This window comes from Phalaenopsis equestris, unplaced genomic scaffold, assembly GCF_001263595.1.
Source record: "Phalaenopsis equestris unplaced genomic scaffold, ASM126359v1 Scaffold000403, whole genome shotgun sequence".
NCBI lineage: Eukaryota > Viridiplantae > Streptophyta > Magnoliopsida > Asparagales > Orchidaceae > Phalaenopsis > Phalaenopsis equestris.
The window spans coordinates 68026-94114 of record NW_018164845.1 but is presented as its reverse complement, the minus strand read 5'-3'; the positions used below and the strand labels follow the sequence as shown (position 1 = coordinate 94114).

The 26089-nt window shown below is 34.1% G+C and overlaps 1 protein-coding gene across 4 annotated transcripts; it reads left to right on the top strand.

The window, feature by feature from the left end:
• The first annotated feature begins 1405 nt into the window (after nucleotides 1–1405).
• Nucleotides 1406–26089, top strand: LOC110026888 (ubiquitin carboxyl-terminal hydrolase FAM188A). 4 transcript variants are annotated; one of them, XM_020728089.1, is made up of 8 exons: nucleotides 1406–1618; nucleotides 1744–2178; nucleotides 13977–14055; nucleotides 14730–14884; nucleotides 19955–20081; nucleotides 20417–20602; nucleotides 22079–22150; nucleotides 25079–26089. In XM_020728089.1, the coding sequence occupies exons 2-8, from the start codon at nucleotides 1763–1765 to the stop codon at nucleotides 25871–25873; spliced, it is 1830 nt and encodes a 609-aa protein (XP_020583748.1). In that variant the 5' UTR covers nucleotides 1406–1618; nucleotides 1744–1762; the 3' UTR covers nucleotides 25874–26089. The 4 variants fall into 4 exon arrangements, with proteins under 4 accessions (XP_020583748.1, XP_020583747.1, XP_020583749.1 ...); XM_020728088.1 differs by having other exon boundaries at nucleotides 1406–2178; nucleotides 13983–14055; XM_020728090.1 differs by having other exon boundaries at nucleotides 1406–2178; nucleotides 25109–26089.

Genomic DNA, 26089 nt, shown 5'->3' with positions numbered 1-26089 from the left:
TACCAAAACGTGTAAGATGTGCAAGGCACTTGTTTAAATTATGATAATCAAAATTTTATATTACGGAATTCCTCGAGCTGTTATCATAGATGTTATGACATGTGCAAAACTAATATTTGAAACTCTTAAACTAATTTTTTATTAGTTAGGTTAAATTATATTTTATTATTAATTTTTCTAAAAGTCAGAAAAGTTTATTGTAGCAATAATTCGATAGAGATGAACTTCTCTTATTTTCTTTGTTTTTGGCATAAGGTATAAATATTTTTCCATTTTGGAACACTTGTGGTGATGGTTATTTAGCATTGTATATGGCATATGCACACTTAAATAAGATAAATGAAGCACACCTCAAAAGAGATATGGGATTTTTACATGGTAAACACAAGCATGAGAAAAATTAAAGGATCTAGCCCAGTTGAAATGATTCACTAGTATTTGTCGTAGGTTAAAACATACATTTTTTAGTAATTAAACATGACTTTAATACATGTTCAAGAAATGAATTATAAAAGATGAATTTTATGATGAAAGTAAAGGCATTAAGGTATTAAGGTGCTTGAGTTACTATTGAAATACTATTGATGATATGCTCGATTATTCACTTTGTTGGAAAGCGAACTGATGATTTAAAAGTCTAACAACGCCCTGTGTAGAAATAATGCACATTAATGTTGATTTTGATGATATACTTTAATTTAATTGGTGATGGAATGCATTGGAATTAGTGTTGATAATATACATCAACATTAGTATTGATCATGGGCAATAGTGGTAACGATGATGATCAACATCAACGATGTTAGCAATTATCGGCCCTTATGAAAATGGTGGGTGTCATTTTTGATGTTGATGACAATGTTAGTCGCTAATCTTAATGTCGATTGAGCGTCTTGACTCTATGTATGATGATGATTGTTGCCCTTGTTAGAGATAGATGATGACAATGATCGATGTGGGCATCATCACTGGTGTCAACAAGTCGTCAACCTTTTTAGTGATGACGGGAATTAATCTTGATATTAGTGATAGGTGTTAGCTTTGATAGTAATAGCAAGCATCAACATTAATATCATTTGATTTTATTAAAAAATATAACCAAATATTATAAATGATAAGATAATATATTTAGAATAATATTAATAAATATTGATAAGTTTAAATATAATATATTTAGAGTCATACGATACATGCTTATAATTTTGAATATCTTCATTGCTTTCTTACCTTTCAATCCTATTTATTTTCCTTAAGTATTTAACATTTTTTTTTAGGGAAATAAGTTCATCTTAAAAATTTGGGATAATTACATAAATACACCCGAAAAATTGCTATTTACAAACAGAATTATAAAATTTTCTATTTCTAATAACTAAAGCAAACATCGAAGCTTATAATAGCAAAAGTGGACTTCGCAAGCGCTGCCGGGAGATCCACATTTGCAAAACCCTTAATTTTTCTGTGTATTCTATATCATCTCAGGCACTTCCCCCTGCTCTTCCCTTAGTACGGCTATCTCCTTTGTGGGGATGCCGAGATACTTTCCTAGGGTTTCCTGATCTGGCAGTTGGCACTCGTTGAATTCCTTTTGTCAGAAGGTTAAATTATACCATTCCAGGCATGATCACTGATTTCCACTCTCAAACAATTGTTTTTTATTGTAATCCTATATTCATTTCGGCAAGAGCTTAGCCTCTGATCGGGAGGTCTTGGTATCTTTGTTTTGCTTTCAATGGCGGATAGAGAGGAGGAGGAGCTGCAGATGGCTTTGCGCATGAGCCTTCAAGGGTCTCCTCCAGAGGCTAAAAGAAGCAAGCCTCGGGAAAGTGCGGAAGAATCAGTGGAGGCTAAGAATCGCCGATTGCAGAGGGAACTTCTTGCTTCGGCTGCCGAGAAGAGAATGAAAGCCGCGGAAAACAAGCGCGTCGTACCGACGCGTCCGGTGAGCGCGATTGGAGAGGCCGCGGAGAAGGGCTTAGTCGCCTCCGCACGTTCATCGGTCTCTAGGGAAGAGGTGGCTTCGGGGTTACCGGATGGAAGGATCGAAGGGAGTGGGCGTGCGGAGTTGGATACTAGGGTGGAGCTTTCACCGGTCGAGACTGACGGGCTCTTTTCCATGGTGTTTGGAATTGGCGTGTCAAAGAATATACTTGCCCAGTGGTGTAATCAAGGAATTAGGTGAGTCACTTAGGCTAACAAATTTATTCTGCCTAGTAAACTTTTGTATTACTTGTTTAAATACCTCATTTACTTGTTTCTTGAATTGTTGATTCTGTATGCTCTTTTAGGTTTTAACCATGAACATTTATAAGACTTGATTGGCCTTTAAAGCATCATGAAGCTCCTTCGGTGTAAGAAAATTCAGCGTTAGTGCATAGGCCATGCTCGGGTTTGTCACTCCCTTGTTTTCCTTGCCTCCAGTTTTTTACTTCAAAGGAGTTAAGAGGCTTCATGGTGGATCAATTATATCAAATTGGCTTGAAATTCAGAAATTTAATCAATACTGGTCAAGAATAATTAAAGTTGGTGCAGCTGTTGGTGCTGCCCTACCATATTATTCTTTGGCCATCATCCATATTTAGGATTAGTTCATGGTGATCACAGGACATTTTCTTTTCAAGTCAAATTTCACATGTTGCTGCTTGCTGTTGTCTTCTAAATCATGTGTTCGAAGGTTAAAACTCAGGTAGAGGAACTTGCTACTGTTCTTTTTAGTAGTATTTTGGTTTGGCCTTGAGACGTGGACTACATAAGAGTACAATTTTAGTTGAACAAAAAGGGCAAATGAATGGCAAGTTACATGGAACTTTGCGTTAGATTGGGAGGAATGAATGCGGGTGTAAGCTTGAAATATAGTTCAAGGCATTTAGATTTAGCCTTATTGCTTCTACATGGTTTGAGTTGAGAAAAATTCAATTGAATGGTTGATCTACTATGTAAAAGACTTGGATTATTTCATGGTTTAAGCATTTTTTGATATGGATAACACGATATTGTATACACTAGGTACTATGGATAATTGATTTATAATGTAATGAAAATCAGACTGGATTGCAAATTGAAAGGAGATGTTCCAGGTTCAATTTTCAATTGGCATTGAATCGGAGAATGAACCAAATTATGTAATGAATATTAAAATTATTTTAATATAATTTAAATAATATAAAAATTCTAATATTATTATCGTTATGGATTCCATAAATAATAATTTATTTTAATACACGCAAATTTTGAATAATTTTATAAATAAAAAATTTAAGACACGATACTTTCTTCATTTTTAATTTAAATATCTTATTTCTAGCCATGATCAAAATAAAATTGTTAAAATTGAACAATTTTAAAATTGTCTTGTTCTTTAAAAATCGGGCGGGCTCACCGATTCTCTTATTCAACTTCGATTCTGACCGGCTCAGCCCTCGTTTTATGCAAAAATAACTTTGAGCTTGAGCAGAATCATTGAATGACCGGTTTACAATTGAATCTATCGAACCGACAAGTTCGGTTCAATTTTAAAACCATGATTTTTAAAATATCTTTTTTTTCCCTGAGATCTTTGACCAGATATTAAATTTTTTTAACTTTTTGTTTGCACGGTTTTAATTAAGGGGCTATAACTTTGATGGTTTTATATTATTGTGAAGATCATGTTGTTGAAATAAGTGCCTAATTGGATAGATTAAACTCACATGTGCATGCATGCAACATAGTTCCTAAATGGATGTAGTTGAATTTAATTGTGTAACCAGATTGGTGATAAGGTGATTTTCTTGTCATAGTCAACTCCATGTTAGGCCATGTCTAATTGGAAACTTGGTTGAATATGATTTTGAAGTGGATGAAGTTGAATGCATTTGAGTAATTAGATTGGTGAGAAGTTGATTCCCTACCAGAATTCAGCTCCTTGTTTGACGTAGATGTGTTTGTATTTTTTATCATACTTGTTCTCCCAAGATGTACTTGTTTGCTATTCATTTGTAAATTTTTTTGCAATCCTTGACAACCAAGCTTGTTAAGGCTTTTCCCACTAACGCTTGCATAAATTGCAATGGTTTTCACAAGAGTGGAAACTAAAAAAATAGGAAAATTGAGTCAAATAGTTAGCATATTGATGATGCAGAAAATGGGGATTATTTATTTATTAAAGTGATGCTTAATTGTAAAAAAGCTTGCATTAGTGCATGAAAGAACGATTAGGGTGTATTGTTTTCTTAATCAAGCAAGTCATTATTTTGAAGACTAATTTTTAGCTCCCTTAAACAAGGACTATTCACATACACCTTAAACTAATTTTTTGTTAGGTCATGTAGGATATCATATGGATATGAGATTTTTCCAAATCTTAAACACGTGGATATGGATACTGCGTGAGATGAAACTTATCATATTCATGTGCACTTACATGAGCTTGTAATTGTATGTATGGTTCATGCATATATATATGTACTTAAAATGCATTTGAGGTAGATAGTAATAATCCTTCTAGAGTATTAATGTAACATATTAAAATTCCATACATTTGTCAATATTTTTAATGACTTTGAAAATTATAAAGGGGCTATTTTGTTTCTTGAAAAAGTTGTGTAGTGTAAAAGAAATGTGTATTTGGAATGTTTTTGAGTTGTTTGGTTGGTGTAAAATAAATGCAGTAGTTTACATTTTATAATATGAAATAAGTGCAAAACTTGGCCGAGGTAGGTGTTCAGCGGGCAGTGGCACTCAGCGACTTTGATAGCCATTTTTGTAGCGTATTTGGAAATTGATCGAATTTAACAAAATAAATGCAGTAGTTCCAGGATTTTCACGTTGGTTATAATAACTCTTCAAAAGTATACTTCTTGTGATTTCTGTGAAATCTTCTTTTACCAATGATTTGGGATTCTCTATTTTATGTGCCTGAGGGTTTTAGCTACTTTTAGTTGTCTTCTATGTGATTTTTCTGAGGAAGTAGAAAGATTGTGTGTTTTTGGTGGCTAAGGTTGAATTCATAAATTGTACTAATCCGAGATCACTATATTTGAAACTTGTTTTTGACTAGATCTTGGGAGATTTTATGAAATTATGGATTTTGGATCTTTTTGAGTTATCAATATGATCATTGAAACATGCATTATGATACAAATTATTGGATAAAATTCATGTTTTTTTCTCTTAAAATTTTCTATTAGTCGAAGTTGATTTTTTTTAGATTGATGCAAGCCTTGAAGACAACTGAGAATGAATGTTTTCCTTGTTTCGACATGAGGCTTAAATTTTCAGTTTTTTTTAGTTATATGCTTGTTATTTTTGTCCAATTTTTTTGTGAGTGGTGTTGCATGTGTAATTTTGAGAATTGATCTGATTGGTTATGTACTTGTTTTTATTTATATTGCTTGCATTCTAAATCAATGTATTGAGTTATTCAATCTGATTTTTAAGTTTTATGAAATTTTAGATTTTGATGACTTTTGGCTTATCATTTGGAGTGAATTAAATGTGTTTCTGGTGTGGCATTAAAAGAAGCTAAACATTGCCTAAAGTGAGCTGAGAAATTGTAAACTATAATTTTCTATGTTTTTATTTTTTTATTTTTTATTGCAGCTTATTTATGTTTTGCATTATTAAACTGGAAGACATTGCATCATGTTGATATTAGAGCTTATCGTGGCATTATCATGTTAGTTAGAAGTATGACTTATTAATTAGATCAATAACAAAACAATAAATGATGCAATTTAAACAAAATCACGGTGCTTACGGCTCAATACAACAACAACATACTATTATGTTAAAATTATTTTCCTACTTTCAACATGAGTTATGGCCTTTTGGAATTTCAAGTTGGATTCATGGTTATAACGATTTCATTAAAGGATACTATCTATTTGATATCCAAGGAGATGAAATAAAGAAATCAAAGCATAAGTTTAGAAGGTAATCTTTATTTTTTAGTAAATATAGGGGTAAAATGAATGGAAAATTTATACATTTTAAAAATGATAAATATGGTGTGCTTGAATATTTGGATAGATAGGTTAGTGATATTTGTAACTAAATATTATTTATGGCGAGACCACTTTGCTACCATTACACGTCTCATTAGAGGTCTTAGAAAAGAAATTAGGAATGAATTAAGCTTTAAGTCACCAAACACACTGAGTCTTTACCTAGATATTTTGTTTATTAAGGTATATTATAGTCATTTTGTTAGAACACTACTATATCTAGCTATAAAATCTTTGAAGAGAAACCATTACCTCTTTAAGGCATGTCAAACTTGTAACGGCATGAGAGTCATGCATAGTAAAATTTAGTTTTATCAAAAAAATATTAAAATTGTTAATATCCTTTTGAAGATACATTAAATGAAAATTTACAATCCTAATTAGATTATTTGATGTCATGGAATTTTTACCCGTATATTTGAAGCTATTAATGAAAATGAACCTATTTTAAAATGTATGCAAAATTTTGTGTATGAATCAAACTTGTGCATTAAATTATATTAGAATTTGAACTTCCAAGATAAGTTGAATCATGCCCTTAAAATGAATGCTAAAACTTATATTTAAAATGAAATTTGAGTAAGTGATGAATTTTGAATCTAAACATCCATTATAAATTAATTTTGAATAAAAAGCATGGTCTTACAATCATATATGTATTTGAGTAGCAATTTGATTAAGAATTTAGCTTAATTGTGATTTTGGACTACTATGTGAAAGTGAATATACTCTTCATTATGAATCTAATTTTTCACTTGTGTTCTTATAGAAGAAGTTATAGTTCATGATCATCCTTTTCTAATTTACAATTGAAATTGGAGTATTTTTTTGTGAAATTTAAGTATGCACCTTACATTGGAACCTATTTGTGAACGTCAGTTCAATGACAAAGTTTATATTAGATCTTGAAATCTCTAGAGAAATCAAATCTTTTATTGAAAATAAATTTCAATTGCTTTCAGTGTTATAACTCATTTTTAAATTGAATTTGAGTATGAGATTGTTCCTGAAATTGAATCTTTATTAGAAATTGATTTTGAATTTTAAAATAGACCAACATCTTGTATGGATCCGAGTGGCAATTTGAATATGAATTTCATCTTGATTGTGAATCTAGACTTCTATGCGAATTGTATATACGCTTGACAATAAATTTAAATTTTCAAATGTGATCTTATCTATGAAATTGTAGTTTGTGAATATTCTTTTGAAGAGTAATTAGCTGAATAATTTCTTTTTTTAATTGGTTTCTTTTGATGTTTGGAGTTAAATCTACACCTACATTGGAATCTATTAAAAATTGTGAACCGACACTTAAACATGAGTGAATAATTTAGTCAGAAATCAAAATTGATCATGTAATCATGGATTGAAATATTTAGAGAAGTTGAATTTTGTATTGAAAATAAACAAATTTGAGCAAGAGTGAAATCTTAGATTGAAATGGCATTCATTATGGGATCAAATTTGAATCTAAGCTCGATTCAAACTGGTTTCGAAACTGAACCTGTAATTATATTCTCATCTAGGTTGTAATTTGAATTTGAATTAAATCTTGATTATGAAATTGGACTTTGATGAGAATTTGAATATCTCCTAATGGTGAATTTATATTTCCAGTAGAAATTCGATTTGATCTTGAATACGAACCTGAATGTGAATCTGAAGAAAATATACCTATTTTAGTCGGCAAGTCAATTGACTAATTTAATTAAATGATTATTGATTGTAAAAAAGAGCAAATTATGTCAAATTTTGATTGATGAATCAAATGAACTAATTGATATAGTAAATCCTTAGATATTATGTGCTAATGTTGTTCTATATTTAATGTTCAATTTGTTATTGCTAATGTTGATCTATATTTAATCTTCAATTTGTTATTGATTTTTTTCTACATGTTTTGTTTCTTGACTTATAAATTGATAAACAGAACCGTAGAGAGAAATTGGAACTATGCTAATATTTTAACAAATTTATCAATGAGCAAATCCTTATGAACTTTATAATTGAAGGCTCCATCTATTGTTGTTGGATCTGAAAGAGCATAACTCATAACAATTAATATTTAGGTTAGGAGGTTATATGCCATATAGACATAGTATATGTATGTAGCTTGTACGCTTTCAATTTTTGTGTCATCCCATCATCATAATAAATTCTTATTAGCATGCTACACATTACAATTTTAAAATTTATCACTCAACATGATTCCCTTGAAGATATTCACCGAACATTTATTATTATATATGGTATTTATTTTTAGTAAACATTTGGGAATTCAAATAAGATGATAAGGCAATAGTATGTCCAAATCCTCATAGTCTTCTATAGGAACCTTTGAATTAAATGCAAGAATAATATGATCATGCAAAATTTTACAGTTCATTGAACTATTATTGCCTATTGTGCTTATGCCTTTTCCAGAATGTTGGTTTCCTCTATTTTTTTATTATTTTTCTGTTTGGAGTCAATAATTGTCGCTGATTTGGGATCATCCATTCCATGTGCCTGCAGTTATTGTGAGTTGCTTTCTATGCAAGTTCTCAAAAAGCAGAAAAAATTTGCTTCTATTTTTGCCTTGGTTGAATTTGAAAATTGTTGTTATCCTTGATTGTTGAAGCTGAAACTACTAATTTTTTTTCATAATTTCAAGAAATTACCAAATTTGGGTTTCTTGAGTTGTAAATGGAATCCTTGAGGCATGCATTATTGATTGAAGTTTTTTGCTTTCCTTTTAAACTTGTGTGCATGGGTTGGATGTAAATTTTTTGAGCACCAACAAGTTCTAATAAAAACTTTTAGGTAATGTTCCCCTTGTAATGACATGAAGTTTGGATTTTTAATTTGGTTATTTATATCTTTGTTCTTTTCATCTAAAACTTTTGGGATTGATACTGCATGCTAATGGATTTGATCATGTTCATTATAAAATTTGTGGTATAAATTTTAAATTGCTTGAAAGATTCGTTCATTCTCAAATTTTGTGAAAGTTTAGATTTTGGTGAGTTTTAGATTATTGTTTGGAGCGAATTAAATGTAAGAATTGAGAAACTACTGCAAGTTTAATGTTGTGTTTTTCTCTTTGCATCTCATCCTATGTTTGAATTAATAAGCCCTAGTTTTCCTGGTGTCATTTCTCAAATTTTTAATAGAGTTTATATGATTGCATCATGCCAACTTGAAGCAATACATATTAATTAAGCCAATAAAGAAATTAATGCAAAGCTAGATAGGTTGAGAAAAACAATCAATCCTGGCCTAAATGGGTTGTACCAATCATTGAACCTCTTTTGAGTCCTACTCGATGGTCCCAATGGGAGTATCTAGACTGCTCAGACTGTCTGCCTCTGGCTTGCCGTGGTTTCATTGGATTGTTGACCGACTAGTGTTGACCTCATTTTTAGTGAGGTAGTGAGGTCTTAGTTTCCTACTTCCAGAACCCAAAATCTAGCCTTAGGAGTTCCTTGTTGACCATCTTAGCAGACTAGTAATGGAGCTCACCTCCCATAGAACTTTGAGCCACTTCTTGGCTCTTTTCTGTGCATACCTCGCATGAGTAGCCCCAAGCACTCAACTCTTAGTTGCAAGGGCTAAGAACTAACATGTAGGGAGTCCGAAAATGAGTTTCTATAGGATCAGACGGCCATAAGTGAACCCTCCATAACTCAAACACTCACGAACGCCGTAATTTATGCACTCACTGCACCACGCACGATGTTAACTTGAATTGACCGATCGTCGACAAAATTATCAGGACGACCCCGGATGACAAAACGGACAACGCCAGCGCGTCCGGAACGTCGACTTTGTTTAGAAATGACACCCATATCATTATGCTTCCGGGCACGAGCAGACAACACGAAAATCGATGCACCTTTTTTTATTTAGCGGGGCGTGCAATTCGGGTTGGACTCGAGTGACTAAGCGATTTCAGATTTCAAAAATTTTAAATTTCAAATGAAATATTTATTCCAGCTTTAATGAAATTTAATTAAGAGCTGTGATATGCCAAATAAACTCCTCTGCCTAAGGAAATTATTAATTTCTCCGCCAATGCTCCACTTAACGACTTGCTCGAAAACTTTGGCTTTATAAATTCAGTTTCCCTGGCTCCCTTCTTCTCTCACACCTGCTCCTCGTCCCCTTGATTCCGCTCTCCCTCTGCGCTCGACTCTCCTCCCTCAGCATCGAAGCAAACCTGCTCACCTGCTCCCCTCTGCACCGAAAACTTTCCCTTGCCTCTTCTTGCTGCTTGAAGCCCCGCTCTTTCTGCTTGAAACACTCCACCGCAACTCTGCCGCCTGTCTCTTTCTTCCTCGCACTCGGGATTCGTCAGCCTCCCTCTTCCTTGCGACAGAAGCCGCTCCTCTCAGCACAGAAGCTCAGCTCCATGCGATACCCCTCTTGATCCCGCAGCGCTTGCCTTCCTCTCTCGACAGAAATCTAGTTCGACAGTTGCAGCTTCCCCGCATTCGATCCCTCTCGACTGCTTTCCTCTGCATCGAAACTCCCTCTGCCTCTCCCACTTGCCCGCTCGCCTGAAACCCTCGTCTCTGATCACTTGGGTTTGCGTTGTCGGTAAGGTTTTGAGGTGCTGATCTCAATCCATTGCTTGTTTTAATCTTTTGGATAAATAATATATAATATCATATATTAGCATGATCTGAAATCCCTTTCATAAGATGGTATGACAAAATTTGCCACTATGACAAACTTTTCTCTTTTGAGACATGCATGATGTTTTATTGCTTTCGTTTTTTTTTTAGCTGGAGATGTTCTTTCTTTTTCCCGTTTTGATTTTGAAGTAAACTCCAGGAGGTATGATAAATTAAATCATGGAAATCCATTATCTTTTCAATATTTTGTGAATGTTGCGTTTCTCACTTAGTATATAGTGACTACCGTGAGATAGGTGATGCACCAGGATGGTTAATGGAGAGATGTGTATGGGGCTTGCCATTGTAAGCTGCCTCCAGATGGCAGTTTGGGTTGTGGTGAGGAATCTTTAAACTGTATGCTCAAAATTGAATGTGTAAAGGGAAACATGCCCATGTGGGAAGCTATTTTCGGATCGGTAGTTTCATTTTCTACTTAAGGATGCTTCCCTTTTACTGGAATCTGTCCCGTTGTGAACAAAAAGAGATCCATAGCTTTGAAAATTATGGAGGATGGGCAAGTCATGCTTTATTCCAGTTCTTTTAATGGAAAGGAAGCTAATATTCCTTACCCGTGGTTACCTTTTTTTTTTTTTACAGGAAAGTGAAGGTGAACTCTGTTTTCCTTAGGGATTCAATTGCAATTTCTGACTCGGTATTACTTTTATTTGGAGAGAATTTTGCAGGGTTTGGGCATATAGATATAGGTGAATTAAGTGGTGTGTAGGCAAACCTTCGCAATATTTACATATACTTCTTTCAACATAAGTCGAGGGGGATGTGCAATTCGATTCGAGAGACATGCGAAATGGGGAATGTTTCGGAATGACATAAATGCTGTTTTGAATCTCATAAACTCGCGGTGTTGGAAGAGTAAATTGCTGTTTTGATTCAACTTGTAGGAGAGAGCTGTTTGGGTGCTGAAATTGTGGTTTGGGGCTGCTGTAGGTAGCTTACAAGTGCTGCTTACAAGTGCTGCAAATTACTGTTTGGAGGTGTTAAAAATGCTATGTGATGATGTAGGGTGCTGTGAGAGCTGTTTGGGTGCTGAAATTATAGTTTGGGCTGTTGTAGGTTCCTTACAAGTGCTGCAAATTACTGTTTGGAGGTGTTAAAAATTGTGAGAGCTTTTGTAGTGTTGTGAGATCTATTTGGAGTGTTGTTAGAACTGTAGGTGTTGTAAGGGTATATATGGTATTATTTGGAACACAATTAAGTGTTGTTTGGGGCAGTTCGAGGGCTAATTTTGGGCAGTTTTGGCACCGTGTTGGAACCACTTTGACACCATTTAGGCAACATTTTAGCACTGCTTTATGCACCAATTTTTGGAGAGGTTTATGTAGCGTTTAAGTTGTCAGTAGTGCTAGCACGGTTAGAGTGGCTAGTCTGTGGATTACACGACTTTACAAAATATTTATAAAAATAAAACAAAAATTTCTTTAGCATGTTAAAAAGAAGTCTACATAAAAAAAGACTTAAACAACAACTTTTGCATGAAAATCAAAGAATTTTTCTATGAAAATTATAAAGGTCAATGGCTAATCACTTAGATTGAGTTTAAGGACTGTCATCCGTAGATTGTCAGGTTGGTAACTCTTGTTCAAGATCGGGAAGCATACAATCCAGCTCCGATCCTCCACTTCTACCAATGTCTTACACCCAGTCCTGGTTTTTCATATGTGGCTAAGAGTTTCTTTCGCTTGTGATTTCTACGACTCGTTTTTCTGACTTTCGTGCTGGGTTTTCTCGTCTTGTTTATTTTTCTTGCAAGTTTATTTAAATCTAAGATCTGTTGCTAATCATACTATGCTCGCAACATTAATAACACAACAGTAGCAGATGCCCAGGTATGTTTTTACAATTACAATTTATCTACAGCATTTTATTGTACTGCATTTTACTTTTCAAGTACCTTTTACTTACCTGCAATTTGCTTATTCTGCATGCAAAACTAAAACCGAAACAAAACAAAACAAAATTGTGACACCAAAACTGTGAAACATAACCACCAATCTAAAACACTTAAACCCCTCTGGAGTCATCGGTACAATAGGAGCTTGGAGTCAACTTTGTGGGCAGCACGACGAGAAGCTTGGATCGAGCGACAAGAGGATCTTCTTCAGCATTATCTCTTCCTAGCATAATAACAACCCTTAGGATTTTGAGGTAGCTCGCCCAACGCGATGTAAATCCTCACATCTTCTTTAGGCTCTTGTACAACCATGTTGTGCAGCGTAAGTCCTAATTCACCTTAGGTTCCGAGATTATCTTATGGTACGTCGTAAACTCTCCTATCTCTGCGGGTTATTTGTATAATCAGATATTATGCAAATGTAAGTCTCAAATAATAAAATTGGCAGGATTAAATACATAAATAACATCGTCTCCAAAATTCTGCCACAAATTAGAATAGTTTGGGAAGTCATTGAGGTTTCCCCTCAAGATCTGTGATATCTCATACATTTTCCCTTCTTTGGACTCCTGAAAACAATGGTTCCTGTTTGAGCGACTCCACTTGTCTTTTCACGTCCTACCGTGAAAACCTAAACTTTGAATACTTGAAGATCAGTACCCATCGAGAGTTATCTCAAGTGACCCTCGTCATTTGGGATGTAATTAATTATAAGGGCTTGTCTCTATAGAAACTTGAAACCCATGTAAAATAAACTCTATTTAATTTTTATATTAAATAAGAAAACTTGTTGGTCACATATAAAAAGATTTGCAGGCCAAACGGATGTCACAAATCTTATAGTATGCAGGATTGGGTCCATCGCCAAGGTAGACACTTATCTTTCGGGAATGTGTACTATTCGCGTTATCGGACACGATTATTCAAACTATTAGACGAATGAGATCCATTTGGTCTCATTTTTCAAAATTAAAACACGTAACTTTCAAAATCCAAACTATATACATCTTATATTTAAATTAAATTTCAAAATTATTTTTCTGATGTTCAAAAAGTTGACTGACAGTTGGCTTCTGTAGTCAAGGTGTTTTCCTGAAAGAGTAACTGAACTTTCCTTGGACCCATTTTTATGCTAATATATATGCATACTTTTTAGTGTTTAAATTTCCACCGCCTATAAGAATAAGCCTAAACCATGTGCAAGATTTTCATTAGATTCATTACTGAACTGATGGAATGAACCAACAAAAATTAACCTCAAACATTACCATGTCGACCAGCTGAACCTAGATACGGCTCATTTTTATTCCTTATTATTAAGGCGATGCTTTTAAATGGCTTTTTTTTCCCTTTCACGCTAATGGAGATTTTATTCCATCAACAACTCTTCTTTTTTTATGTATCTGAATTTTTGTGGCATAGGTTTAGCTCAGATCCAGAGACCTGTATAGGTCTGGTACAGCATGAGGGAGGTCCCTGTGGCGTCCTGGCTACAATACAGGTAACAGCTCCCTTCTTAAAGATGCATGTGGTTAATTCATAATTATCATGAATATTTCCATGATGGCTATTTTTTTTCAGAAGTTCTATATGATAGCTTCCTTTCACATGGGCTTGTTGTCTCTGCCAGGGCCTTTTCCCCCTTATCTTGAAATCACTTTATAAGCACCTCTCTTCTTGCAATCTTCCTGACTAAACTCTCCAGTTGTACCTTTGGCCTTGATAATTTTAACCTAATATGTAGGAAGCTTATATGTGCCAAAATTGGTTCCCTGATTTTAGGATGTTTTCTGCAGCTGGCATTAGTTTTTTGAGTTCTTAGGCTTGGTTTTATGGTAAATTTGTACTGTTAATTTTTAATTGTGTTGGTCAGGCCATTCAGATATCTAGAATGCACGCTTTTTGAGGAAAATTTTTGTTTTTTTAAATAGCCATTTAAGTATATTTATTTATTTTTCCTCTATTTTTTCCCTCTTATTTGCTGATACTTTTCTTTACTGATGTGGATCAATGTTTGGGGTCCTTATAAAATCATATCTTGGGCGATGAGATATATTCAATCTTCGTGAATGCCAATGATTAGTTTGCTGTTTAGGTTGCTTTAGTGGAATCATATGTAAATTTTTCATACTTATATGATTTTTTTTTATTTTTTTTTTTATTTTACTCTTGCAGGCCTTTGTCCTCAAATATCTTTTGTTCTTCCCAGATGATTTGAATAAATTTCAAGACGATAGTCCTTTGCAAAGTTTAGATTTAACGAAATTTTGTCAAAGCTCAAGCTCTCCACTAAATGATTTTACATCCATTACAGAAGATCGGAAGGCAAGGTGATTTATCTATGATTGGTATTTTCCCAATGTCAATATAATTATCTTTTTGATTTTAATTTTTGAAATGATAAGCCTGCTGATGGCCTTTCTAGGTAGGTATGTAAATGAGCCGAACATGAGCGAGCCCGAATCTTGTTCGTGTTCTGATCGTTTATTATTATTTTTTTTGGTAGTTGGTTCGTGTTTGAAATTGCTCATAAATACTGTGTTTGGCTTGATTCAAACTCATTTGTTCAAATTAAACCCTTGTTTGGCACAAATTTAACTCTCACCTCATCAGAGTAAAAGAAAATTATCAATTAATTGATTATTAAATTAAAAAAAATTATTTATTTCTTTTGAACCCGGTTTGGCAGTTTCACTTCAGCACAGTTCAGTTTGTTCTTGAACTAAAACTGTTTCATTTTTGCTCTTATAATCACAACTTAACTTACCGCCGTTTTCGATGTGGGACTAAAGTGCGTGAGTTATGGAATGCGGGGTTCATAAAATTAATTAAATTGTGGCACCGTGCAAGTTGCTCATCGCTGTCACCGTAAAATGAGAGGAGTCGGGGATTAACTCACGCACTTCAGTTCCATGGCACATGCAATCATGATTTATGCATTAAGCATCTTTTAATTAATGATTAATGGATAATTTTTATGAAGTTCAAATAATGATTTTTTTATTAAAGTAAAGATAATTTCTAACAAAATAAAATTTTTAAAGCGGAATTTCTATACATATCACCCAAAACCTATGAATTTACATATCTAACACCTGAACTTATATTTTCTTATAATTATACCACCCAAGTAATTTTAAAAAATAATAAATTTAGCATTTTTTAAACACGTATAAAATTTATTTAAAAAGTATATAAATAAATAATATTATTTAATTATTTGAGTCAAAACAAGCCAAACACGAATGAACAAATATTTGTTCGTGTGTGCTCGTTTATAAGTTAAGCTCAAAAAAGTTGTTTGTATTAGACTCGCTTGCTTAACAAATGAATCGAACACGAGCTATTTAACGAGCCGAACACGATCTATTTGCGAATGACCAATTTTTTTGACAACCCTAATTCGAGGGCTCCTAGAAGGTGTGATAGATTACAGAAGGATGTTAGAAAAGTTGTGGAAGGGATTCCGTGAGTGGGGAGGATGGATGGTGGCACAAAATCGATGAGAATAGCAGCGGGATAGCGAACCGGAATCCAAAATGGGTAGTTTCCTGCTCTGAAACAGCAGGTGGCAGCAAGTTCGACAGCGGTCCGGCTGAAAACAGTGAACAAACGACGGGTCAGCGAGGTGCGGACGACGAGGGGGATCCACCATTTGTTCCTAGGCAAGCTACAAACACACCAGTTGTGAGAGGAAAAAGGTTGTAGCATTCCGTAAGGGAGGAAACCAGAGAACTAATTTTTAAATTTCAGAAACTTGGCGAAACTTAAAAAAATTCAGTCCAGTCAACCGAGCATGACAATTGAATTAACGCTCGACTTGGACCAGTCCATTACCCCACTTAAGGCTCGTGATTCGTCTCAGCTCCTTTTCTGCTATCAATTCATTCCCATGCCCTAGTCTTCCGCCTCCACCTAGCAGTTGCAACACCCCTCTTCATTTCCTACCATTTCCTCCCCTTCCTTTCTCATATCTTACCATTGCTAGCTGCTAGTCTCGTCTCTATTTATATATGTTTTCTGATTTCAAGTGTTTTTCATGGTTTTTCCACTTCCAGAGTTGTGCCCTTTGGCGATTGGTGCTACGACCATATCTCACCCCAAGTGGTGTGTATCCTCGCTCTACCCCTCTTCCCGACATCACCCTCTACCGCTGCCGCCCTTACAACTCTAGCCAGTTAGTTGTCCGCCCTCCCAGCTCTATCCAGCGGCATCGACGGGCTGCCCCTATCCCTACAGGCTGCCACTCCATCCTCCTACGCTTCCCCCTTCCTCGGTCGCACCTCCTCATCACTCCACAGTAGGCGGCCGCCCTCCAGGATCCTTTCAACGCCACCTCTAGCCAGGCTGACATGTGTCCTTGTTTGTCAGTCTCCAAGACTATTGTTTCCTTAGGCATCGGCTAACACTCGTTCACACCTCCCTAACCTCACCTTGGCAGTTTTCCAGCAGTCTTCTAGGGCAGTCGCACCAGTTTCGTCATATTCCATGACTGTTTCCACTTCATGCCGATTCTATATTTGCATTTACTATTTTCCTTAATGTTTATGTGTCGTTTCGTTTTTCTGTTTATGTGTTCTTGCTTCTTGCTTACGTGTCATTGCTGGTAAGGATGCGTCATTGTACTCGTTTCTAAATTTCAGCAATAAAATATATTTTGTCTGAGTCGTGGTTTGAGCTACCTCCGCTATCAAAATCTCCTCCAACAAAAATTTTTTCTTCAAGAGGTATCATTTGTATTAATTCTTATAGGTCATTCTAGAATTTTTTCTCGAAACATCTAAACTTAGTTGAGGAGCATAAGCACTTATGATATTAACAATCTTAGTATCAACAACAATCTTAATGACTACAACTCTATCTCCAATTCCATTTATTTTTACAACATTATCTTTCAGACTCTTATTTATAATTACACTTACACCATTTTTAGTGTGAGTCTTTATTGAATGCCAAAGTTTAAAACCTAAGTATGAATCTCCTTAACCTTTTATTTAACCCATTTAGTTTTTTGAAAACATAAGATACTTATCTTCCTATGAACCATATTATGAACTAATTTTTTTCATTTACGAATGAGAGTGCCTTGAATCTTGGGTTAAGGTTTATGTAGTTAGGTTGTGTTGGTTTGTCATTTGTTAGTTATAATTGTGGGATATAAATAAGGCTTAATATGTTTAGGGTTAGGTTATGTGTGTGATTGTTGTCTTGAATCTTGGGTTAAGGTTTGGGAGAGATTGCATACTTCTCGAATTGTTGGTGTTTATCTTTTATGTAGTTAGGTTGTGTTGGTTTGTGTCGGTGAAGTAAAATATTGTGCTTTCCCTATTCTCTATGGATGCTCGTCTCTTTCCTATCAATCTCACAAACCCTCTTCCAATCATTAGCAAATGTTGACTTGCTCTTACCTTTAGAAACAAACAGTCCCCTCATATTCTCCTCTCTTTTAATGGTTGAAATGTCAAAAAGCAAGTGCCAAATCGAGTTATTTCAATACATAAAAGCTTTTTTTTCCCTTCCTATAGTTTTCCTTGGAATGCTAAATACAAGCCCATGACTATAAGTGAACTCAAAGATTTCTATTGCCTTCTTCGGAGTTTCTTTATTAGTTTGGATCTTTCCAATGTCCTCTCACATTAAGTCTAAGCATTGAGATGTGCATGGTACTCATTACAAATGCTGGCTCCTTTTCATAAGTAATATATCTATTATAGAGTTTAAAAGATTCACAGGTTAGTTTAATATACAACAGTTGATTATATTACTAAACAAGAGTTGAAAGACAAGTTTATAACATTATTACCTGTTGTTTTATAGTTTAAATGGATATCTGTGATCAGTTGTATGATATTTTCCTCCTAATTCTTTTCAACTTGATCATCAAGCAACTCATACAACAATATTGCAAACTTTTATGTGCTTTGATGCGTCAGTTGATTCTTGGAAAATGGGTTCTTATTATAAGTTTCCAATAACTTAATTATAATTTGATGGCTTTTAATTTGGCTTATATTGCCCTATATTTAAAATCATCATCTTGAAGCTATCCTGGTTAGCAAATACTGAAAGTGATGCCAACTTGACAGGATCTTCTTGCACACGCTAATATACTTCCACCTCCCCTCTTCTGAATCAATCTATGGCTCCTTAAACCCGGCAACACCTCATTAGTGACTTTTATATTATAAATTCACCAATGTTTAGTGACGTTATTTCCATCAACAAGCTGTCAATATACTTCTATGCAGGATTTTTTTTAATGCTTGATCTCCCTAAGATTAAATAAGCAACAATAGAAAGTAAAAAACACAAAGTACAGCTTACTAATATTTTGTTATTAAATTAAATTAAATAAAAATACCCTTAAAAGTTTTAGGTAGTTTTGTAAAGGATCCTATGGACATTCCACAAGAATTACAAAATCATAAATGACACGGGGCTTGAAACCCTATTGAAAAGCGTCAAAACAACAAAAAGGAGGATTTAAGCCTTCTATCATGAATGTAAAATACAGTCAACAGACATTTTAGAAACTTAAAATGAAAAATTCCAGTCATTTAAAAGTCGAAGAAGAATACTTAAAAACCCACTTCTTAAACCAAACACGGCAAAAGCACCTAACACTTAGTAGGTGTCAAGTGCTCAAAGCATGACCATGTTGTCAGGGTGAATTGAAATGTTGTGGCTGCTCTTTTCTTGCAAAGCATGCTTCAAAGCACAATTTTTTAAAATTGAATTCTCGTTTATTTAACCACCTATTTTGCATTCTAGTTGCCATATCCTAATCTATATTCCGATTGTTTTGCATGATTATTTAAAGTGTCAACACGTCAACACCTATAGCAAGTAGGTACCATTTGATCCACCATTATTTTCTGGAATATCTTTATTTTTTTAATTTACTCTAATCATCTCTCGTATGCCTATTTTTCCTACTAATCGTAATCCTCTTATTTTCAGCGAGCTTCTTCTATCATTTGAACGTAACATTTTAATTGGGTTATCTATATATAAAAATGCAAATTTTCCTCTTATTTCATTAAGTTGGTTTGAAAAACTGGACTATTGTGGGCTCCACAAGGTAATAAGTTAATCAAGTACAACTTGGTCAACAAATATGTAACATTTGGTTCTTGACATTGTAACCTGATTGCAAGATGGAATACTTGAGGTGCCTATTTCTGATCGCGATAATGTAGTGCCATTTATTTTTTTATCACCATTTAAAAGGTCACGTAACTTATAGATGCTGTCATTCTACGCCCACATTTGCTCAAGTATTCATGAACATTTTCTTATTGAAACTTCTATTCCTTAAAAGTTGTCCTCCCTTTGATTGTCTGGATTGATTTCTATTATGCATCTCTTGTTGAGTGATTGTAATAAAAATTTTTTTACAGATCTTTGGTTCTTGGTATGCTTGAAATACTATTTTTATGTGGAAATATGAAAAGGGCTGTGGTTGCAACTCTTAGTTTTTCTAGTCGTCAATCAGGTGAAGGATCTGAAGATGGTCAGAATAATGAGGTCAAATCTTGATTCAATATGTTAATACTTTAATGAAAGATTTGCATACATTGCCCCACAAATCATATGTATTTACATATCTAACTCCTAAACTTTAATTTTTACATGTCGCCTTACCCATGAATGAAAATGTGTGTTTTACTTTTTAGTATTTAAAATAGTTGTATTTTTTTATGTGATATGAAAGATTAGGGTGGTATAAATGTAAAAATCAAAGATTAGGTGCTAGATATGTAAATACATAGGAATTGGCTGGTATGTATATAAATTCCCCTACTTTTATTCAATACTGTAGTGCTGGTATTGTTTCACTTACACTGGCAGCTTGTGAACAGACGATGAATTCATACTTGGAAGGCCTTTCAATTGAATCAGCTTCAGATTTGCAGAAAGTTTTAAGAATTAAAACATACACTGCGCATAACGTTGCTTTTCAGGATATTATGTCAGAGCTCCCTATATTTCAGAGCCGCATGGGGGCCTTGTTATTCCTGATATCTGCTCTGCTCTCTCGAGGATTGGTGTGCAACTTTTACATTTTGCTCCCTTATTTTTGTAGAAACTTAATTTTGTTGGCTCTTAGATGCTGCATTATTTTCTTCTCTTAGCTTTTTGGACTGTTTCATCTGATTTCAAAGCTCTGGCGATGCACAATGGGCAACAAAAGCAGGTTTTTTAGGTTCCATCTTCTTCTCTGTAATACGGCCTGCAGTATGAACTAATTTGGACTTTTTTGGATCGTTACTATTCTTGAATAGGGAGTAAGTTCAACAAGATTAATCAAGTGTAATATCAATAACACCATATCTGGAGTACAGTCTGAAGAACACTGAAAAGAAGTTCGTGAATGAATTCGTAAAGAATGTGAATAACATCTTAGGCCCAGATTGGGCTTTAATACCATGTAACTCGTGAAATAAATTCAGGAAGTTTAAATTTTATAAAAATTAGGTCAGAGAAATAATACAAAATTACTCGCAAAGATTATGGTTAACATTCTAGAGAACAAATAGTGCGAATAAATGGAAATTAAGTTTTTATAATGATGAATGCAATTAGTTGAGATAAGGCTAATGATGATGGTGGCTTCAACTAGGATCTATCATATGCAGTACATAGGCACAAACTTTAAAATTACAATACTTTTTTAATTTGTAAGAGTTAATTTGATCTCTTGTTATAAAGATGGCAATATTATCCAATCTGCTCTATTGGATAACAGTTGCTATTTGAAATTGGAACTTTTATTGACCTTGCAATTCATTGCACTCTCTTTCCCAAGTTATCTTTGTAAATTTTTTATTAGCAAACTGGCAATATATTTCTCTTTCTAAAATGGATGTGCAATCTTGCAGAAATTAACTTGTGTAGACATTTATTATTACCTAAATGTGTCTGGTATTGAATTTGTTTATTCTATTTTTGTCTAACGATAAGATTGTGTAATATTTGTAAAAGTTAGCAATGGCAATTTGAGAATGGAGTCCATGGAAGTTTTAGATGCCATGTCTCTTGGCCAGGCTGTTTTTTCTTGATTGTTATCCATTTATAGTGTCTACATTAAATGAATTCTATGATCAATTCTCTACTTTAATTTTTTCCTATGCTGTCAATAGAATATTCTGCTGCTATGTTGCCTGTTAGTTTTTTTTTTCAAAGAAGCTTTACATACATACCACTCAATTCTTATGTATTTACATATCTAACATCCAAAACTTCATTTTTTACATACACGCCACCTTCCCTATGCATGAATAGATGTATTTCACTTTTTAAAAGTTAAAGGTGGTATTTTTTATGTGATATGAAAGATGATATGAAAGATTTGGGTGGTGGTAAATGTAAAAGTTAAAGTTTAGGTGTTAGATATGTAAATGCATAAGAATTTAGGTGGTATGTATGTAAATGCTCCAAAACTTTGTATACATGCCATGAAAAATGTGAAAATCTTGTGTGTGGAATCTATTTTTAAAATTTCATTGATCTTTGTAATGCAGGAATCTATTCAAGCAGATCGGGATGATCCTTCCCTACCTCTAGTCACAGCACCATTTGGACATGCTTCACAGGTAGATGATGTTATCCCTGCATTTATCTTTGATTCATTTAATTAGATGTTTTTTTATCATATAAACAGCTTAAATATTGCTATTTAGTGAAAGCTTCCCCTTTAACAGGCTTTTGAGTAAGATTTTGGAATGAGACAAGGCTTCCACCATAGAATTAGTATTACCTCCCTCCAATAAGCTATGATTTGAGTGTACGTTAGGCTACATTTTGTTTTGATTCTAAACAAAAATATAATCTGATTGCACATATCTATAACTCTGCATAGAAACACAGTTTGGCTGATCTTCCGGTCCTTCCCTTTCTTAAGGGTATTTTTGGTAACTTGTGGTGCAGAAAAAATTGCATCCTGAGTTTTATCATTCAGAGAATAAAGGGCTTTGAATATTTCCTCCACAATGATAAATGGTCTTCTTTTTGGTTACCAGACCCATGCTCAACAGACCTTAGTGCTAAATTTCATCCTTTTAGTGTACAATTCTCCTTTTTTTGAATTGTGATTTGTTGTTTGCTGGGACTAATTGGGGTTGTAATCGAGCGGAGTATATCATGTTTCAGACTTGGCTTGGTATAATTATAAGTTGGTCATGTTCGGCTTGAGCTTGTGTTGAACTTTCAATATTGTTCAAGCTTGATTTGTTTAAATTTTTCTATGTTTGAATTTGATTTGTACTTAATTTGCTTATGACAAGCGAACGAGTATTTAAATGAGCTAATAAACGAGTAAAATTCTAACGAGTATCTAGATTTTCATATAAAAAATTTAATAAATAAATTTACAAATCTGATTGCACCTACTAATTTATGGATTATAAACTCTGTAAAAATGAAATGTAACTCATGAAGCATGATCATATGTGATGTAGTCTCTCATATTTTAGCATGATCATACTTCCAAGTTTGCACACAACTCTCACATTTAAATGTAGGGTTGTTTTTCCCATATTGATGTGCACTTGTCCTTTTCTTAGCTTTTTTTTGAGAATTTTCTTAAGTGTCTTTTATAGAGTTTATGCACCATCCTTATTCTTAATCATATATAGCTTACAATGATTGCACTACACTTTCTCAACATGACCAACTTATAATTATATCAAGCCGAATTTTACTCGTTTATTAGCTCATTTAAATACTCGTTCGCTTGTCATAAGCAAATTAAGTACAAATCAAATTCAAACATAGAAAAATTTAAACAAATCAAGCTTGAACAATATTGAAAGTTCAACACAAGCTCAAGCCGAACATGACCAACTTATAGCTTACAATGATTTCACACCACTTTTTAATCGGATCGGACTTTATGAGAAGAATATAAATGGGAGATATATGAGAAACTAGAGTTTTAGAGATCCTTGCACGTTGCGATCTCGTCGTTGCCTTCGATACTTGCATGCCCTAGCAACTCAGGGTTTCAGATGTTTCGGCTGAAACTTGGAGATGTGAAATTGTAAGAGGCGAGAGAAATTTTGAGGTTTGTGAGGATTTAAAGTTAATTTTAATTGGCATTTCATACATACCACATAAGTCTAATGTATTTTATTGATATAATATAATAATATTATTAAATCTATAGCTAAATAAATTCTAGTTAATTAATTTTTTTTTAAATAATATATCACATATGATACGACTTATCATCGAGTTTAATATTGAATATTTAACAAGTTACTTGGTAAACAATAAACGAGTTTATTCGTGAATATAGGTGAATAAGTTCGACTATGTTCATGTTTATTTCATTTAAGTTCCGAACTTTTAAAAATTGTTCAAGCTTGTTTATTTACAAATTTGAACAAACATGATCGAGTCTTAATCGAGCCAAGTTCGAGTTGTTCATTGAGTGCATTGGTTCATTTACAGCCCTAGGGCTAATGCTAAAAGTGTATAGCGTGTTAAACAGAACACTTGATCCAGCTTTATTTGGTAGTATAAAGTTTTGATGAATAATGTAGTGTTGCTGAAAAATTGCATCAAGTTTAGCTGCTCTTAAGCTAGAAAACTAGAAAACCTCCAGTTTTTGGGTTCCTTCTTCAGTTTTTAAGTATTTATTGCATATAGATTTCTGTATTTTGACTTATTAGAGACATGATAGATTGTTTATGTCCGCTTTACGGGGTTTCTAAGTAATTAAATTTAGTATGCAATTATGCATTTAATCTCAGCAAATATTGAATTGGTTTTCAGTGGTAATTTTATGAGGCTTCATGGGATGATCTACCATACAATTGTACAACCAAATAGGAGTGCTTTGTTTTCTCTAACAGTTTAAATTAACCCTCTGATTACTCTTTTTCTTTTTGGGGAATTTACATACCACATAATTCTTATATATTTACATATCTAACAACTTAATCTTTATATTCAAGTGCATAACACGCGAAAATGCCACTCCTTATAACTTTTTAAAGTGAAATACACTTTTTCATGCTTAGGAGTATAATAACAAATTGTTATAAATGTATAGATTAAAGTGCCAAAATAGTCCCATGACTATTTACATGGGTTTATTTTAGTCTCATAGTCTAAAAGTGTCAAATTAGTCCCAAAATGCTTTGAATATAGGTTAAAAGGGTCCCTAGGAAGGACTATTTTAGCCCCCATTAAAAGAGTGGGGACTAAATGGTCACTTTTATAGACTTTGTGACTAACATGACTACTTATAAAGAGTTGAGGGACCCTTCTGACATTTTTCTCTAAATGTAAATAACAAATTTTACATGTTAGATATGTAAATACATAAGAATTTTTCGGTATGTTTGTAAATCAGCTTAATCGCTACATATCTAAACTTTAATTTTGAGTTCTGCAACGCAAAGGCGTTCAAGAAACTTAACACTTAGCTATTGCCCTGCTTCTTCTTCAAGCTCAATGCTTCATCTAATAATCTCATTAGACATAGCTTCGCATTCTAATATACTCCATACTCTTAGGAAATCGTGAATCTGCTGCTTTGTGGGCAGGCTGTTCCAAATGTGTTTGATGGTAGGATGGATCTTGGTGGCGGCATGTTCCTTATGGGCATATCCACAAGCGTGGAAGTTGGATTCCTCACCCTACTCGAATCCCTCAATTTTTGCAAGGTCGGACGGCACCTTAAATGCCCGAGGTGGCCTATATGGGTGGTCGGAAGCGAGTCCCACTACACTGTTCTCTTCGCTTTAGATCCGTCGGTGCAAGATGAAAATGAGCTCGAAGAACGAGAAAGCAGAATTCATCGAATATTCGATGCTCAAGACCAGAGTGGTGGAGGGGGTTTCATCAGCATTGAAGGATTTCAACAAGTCCTTCGAGAATGCAATATCAACTTCCCACCAGCGAAACTCGAAAGTCTCTGCTTCTCAGGCTTCATTGTTTGGAGTGAATTTTTGCAGGAGTTGTTGGAGCTTGATAGGAGTCTTGGGGGCTTAAAAGATTCTAGTGGATCGATGGGCAAGAAATTGTTTGATTTATATCATTTTAATGGAATTGCGAAGTCCGTGCTGAACGGTAATGTTGGTATGGTAGGTGAGAGCCCTCTGCAGAGGCCAAGGCTTTGTAAATTAAGTGTTTCAGTGCCGCCAAGATGGACCCAGGAGGAGTTTCTTTCGGATAGATGTGATGATCGAAAAAATGAAGTGGGTCAGGCGGCTGAGTTGACTCAGCACGCTCCGTTGGTGGACTGCATTAGGACCCGTTGGCCGAGAGCTGTTTGTAGCTGGATTGGTGATGCTCCTAGCATAGTCTGATGAGATGCCTTGGTTGATCAAATATGTTCTTGCATTATTATTATTATTTTTCTCTGTTTTTACTGAATTTAACAGAGTATTGTGGAGGGAGAACATATACACTTGTTCAATGTGTTACAGTATCAAGTTGTAACACATTTTTTCATTTTTTTCTTTTCAGTTTGAACTGTGTGATTTGTGTAATGTGTTTTATTATTCAGATTATTATTTTTACAA

Bases quoted from the DNA above. Each gene is read 5' to 3' on its own strand.
- LOC110026888 (XM_020728087.1), top strand. From the start codon at position 1,733: ATGGCGGATAGAGAGGAGGAGGAGCTGCAGATGGCTTTGCGCATGAGC. The intron at 20,082-20,416 runs GTCAAATCTTGA...GCTTGTGAACAG, and splicing joins AAGATGGTCAGAATAATGAG to ACGATGAATTCATACTTGGA. The intron at 20,603-22,078 runs GTGTGCAACTTT...TTTGTAATGCAG, and splicing joins CTCTGCTCTCTCGAGGATTG to GAATCTATTCAAGCAGATCG.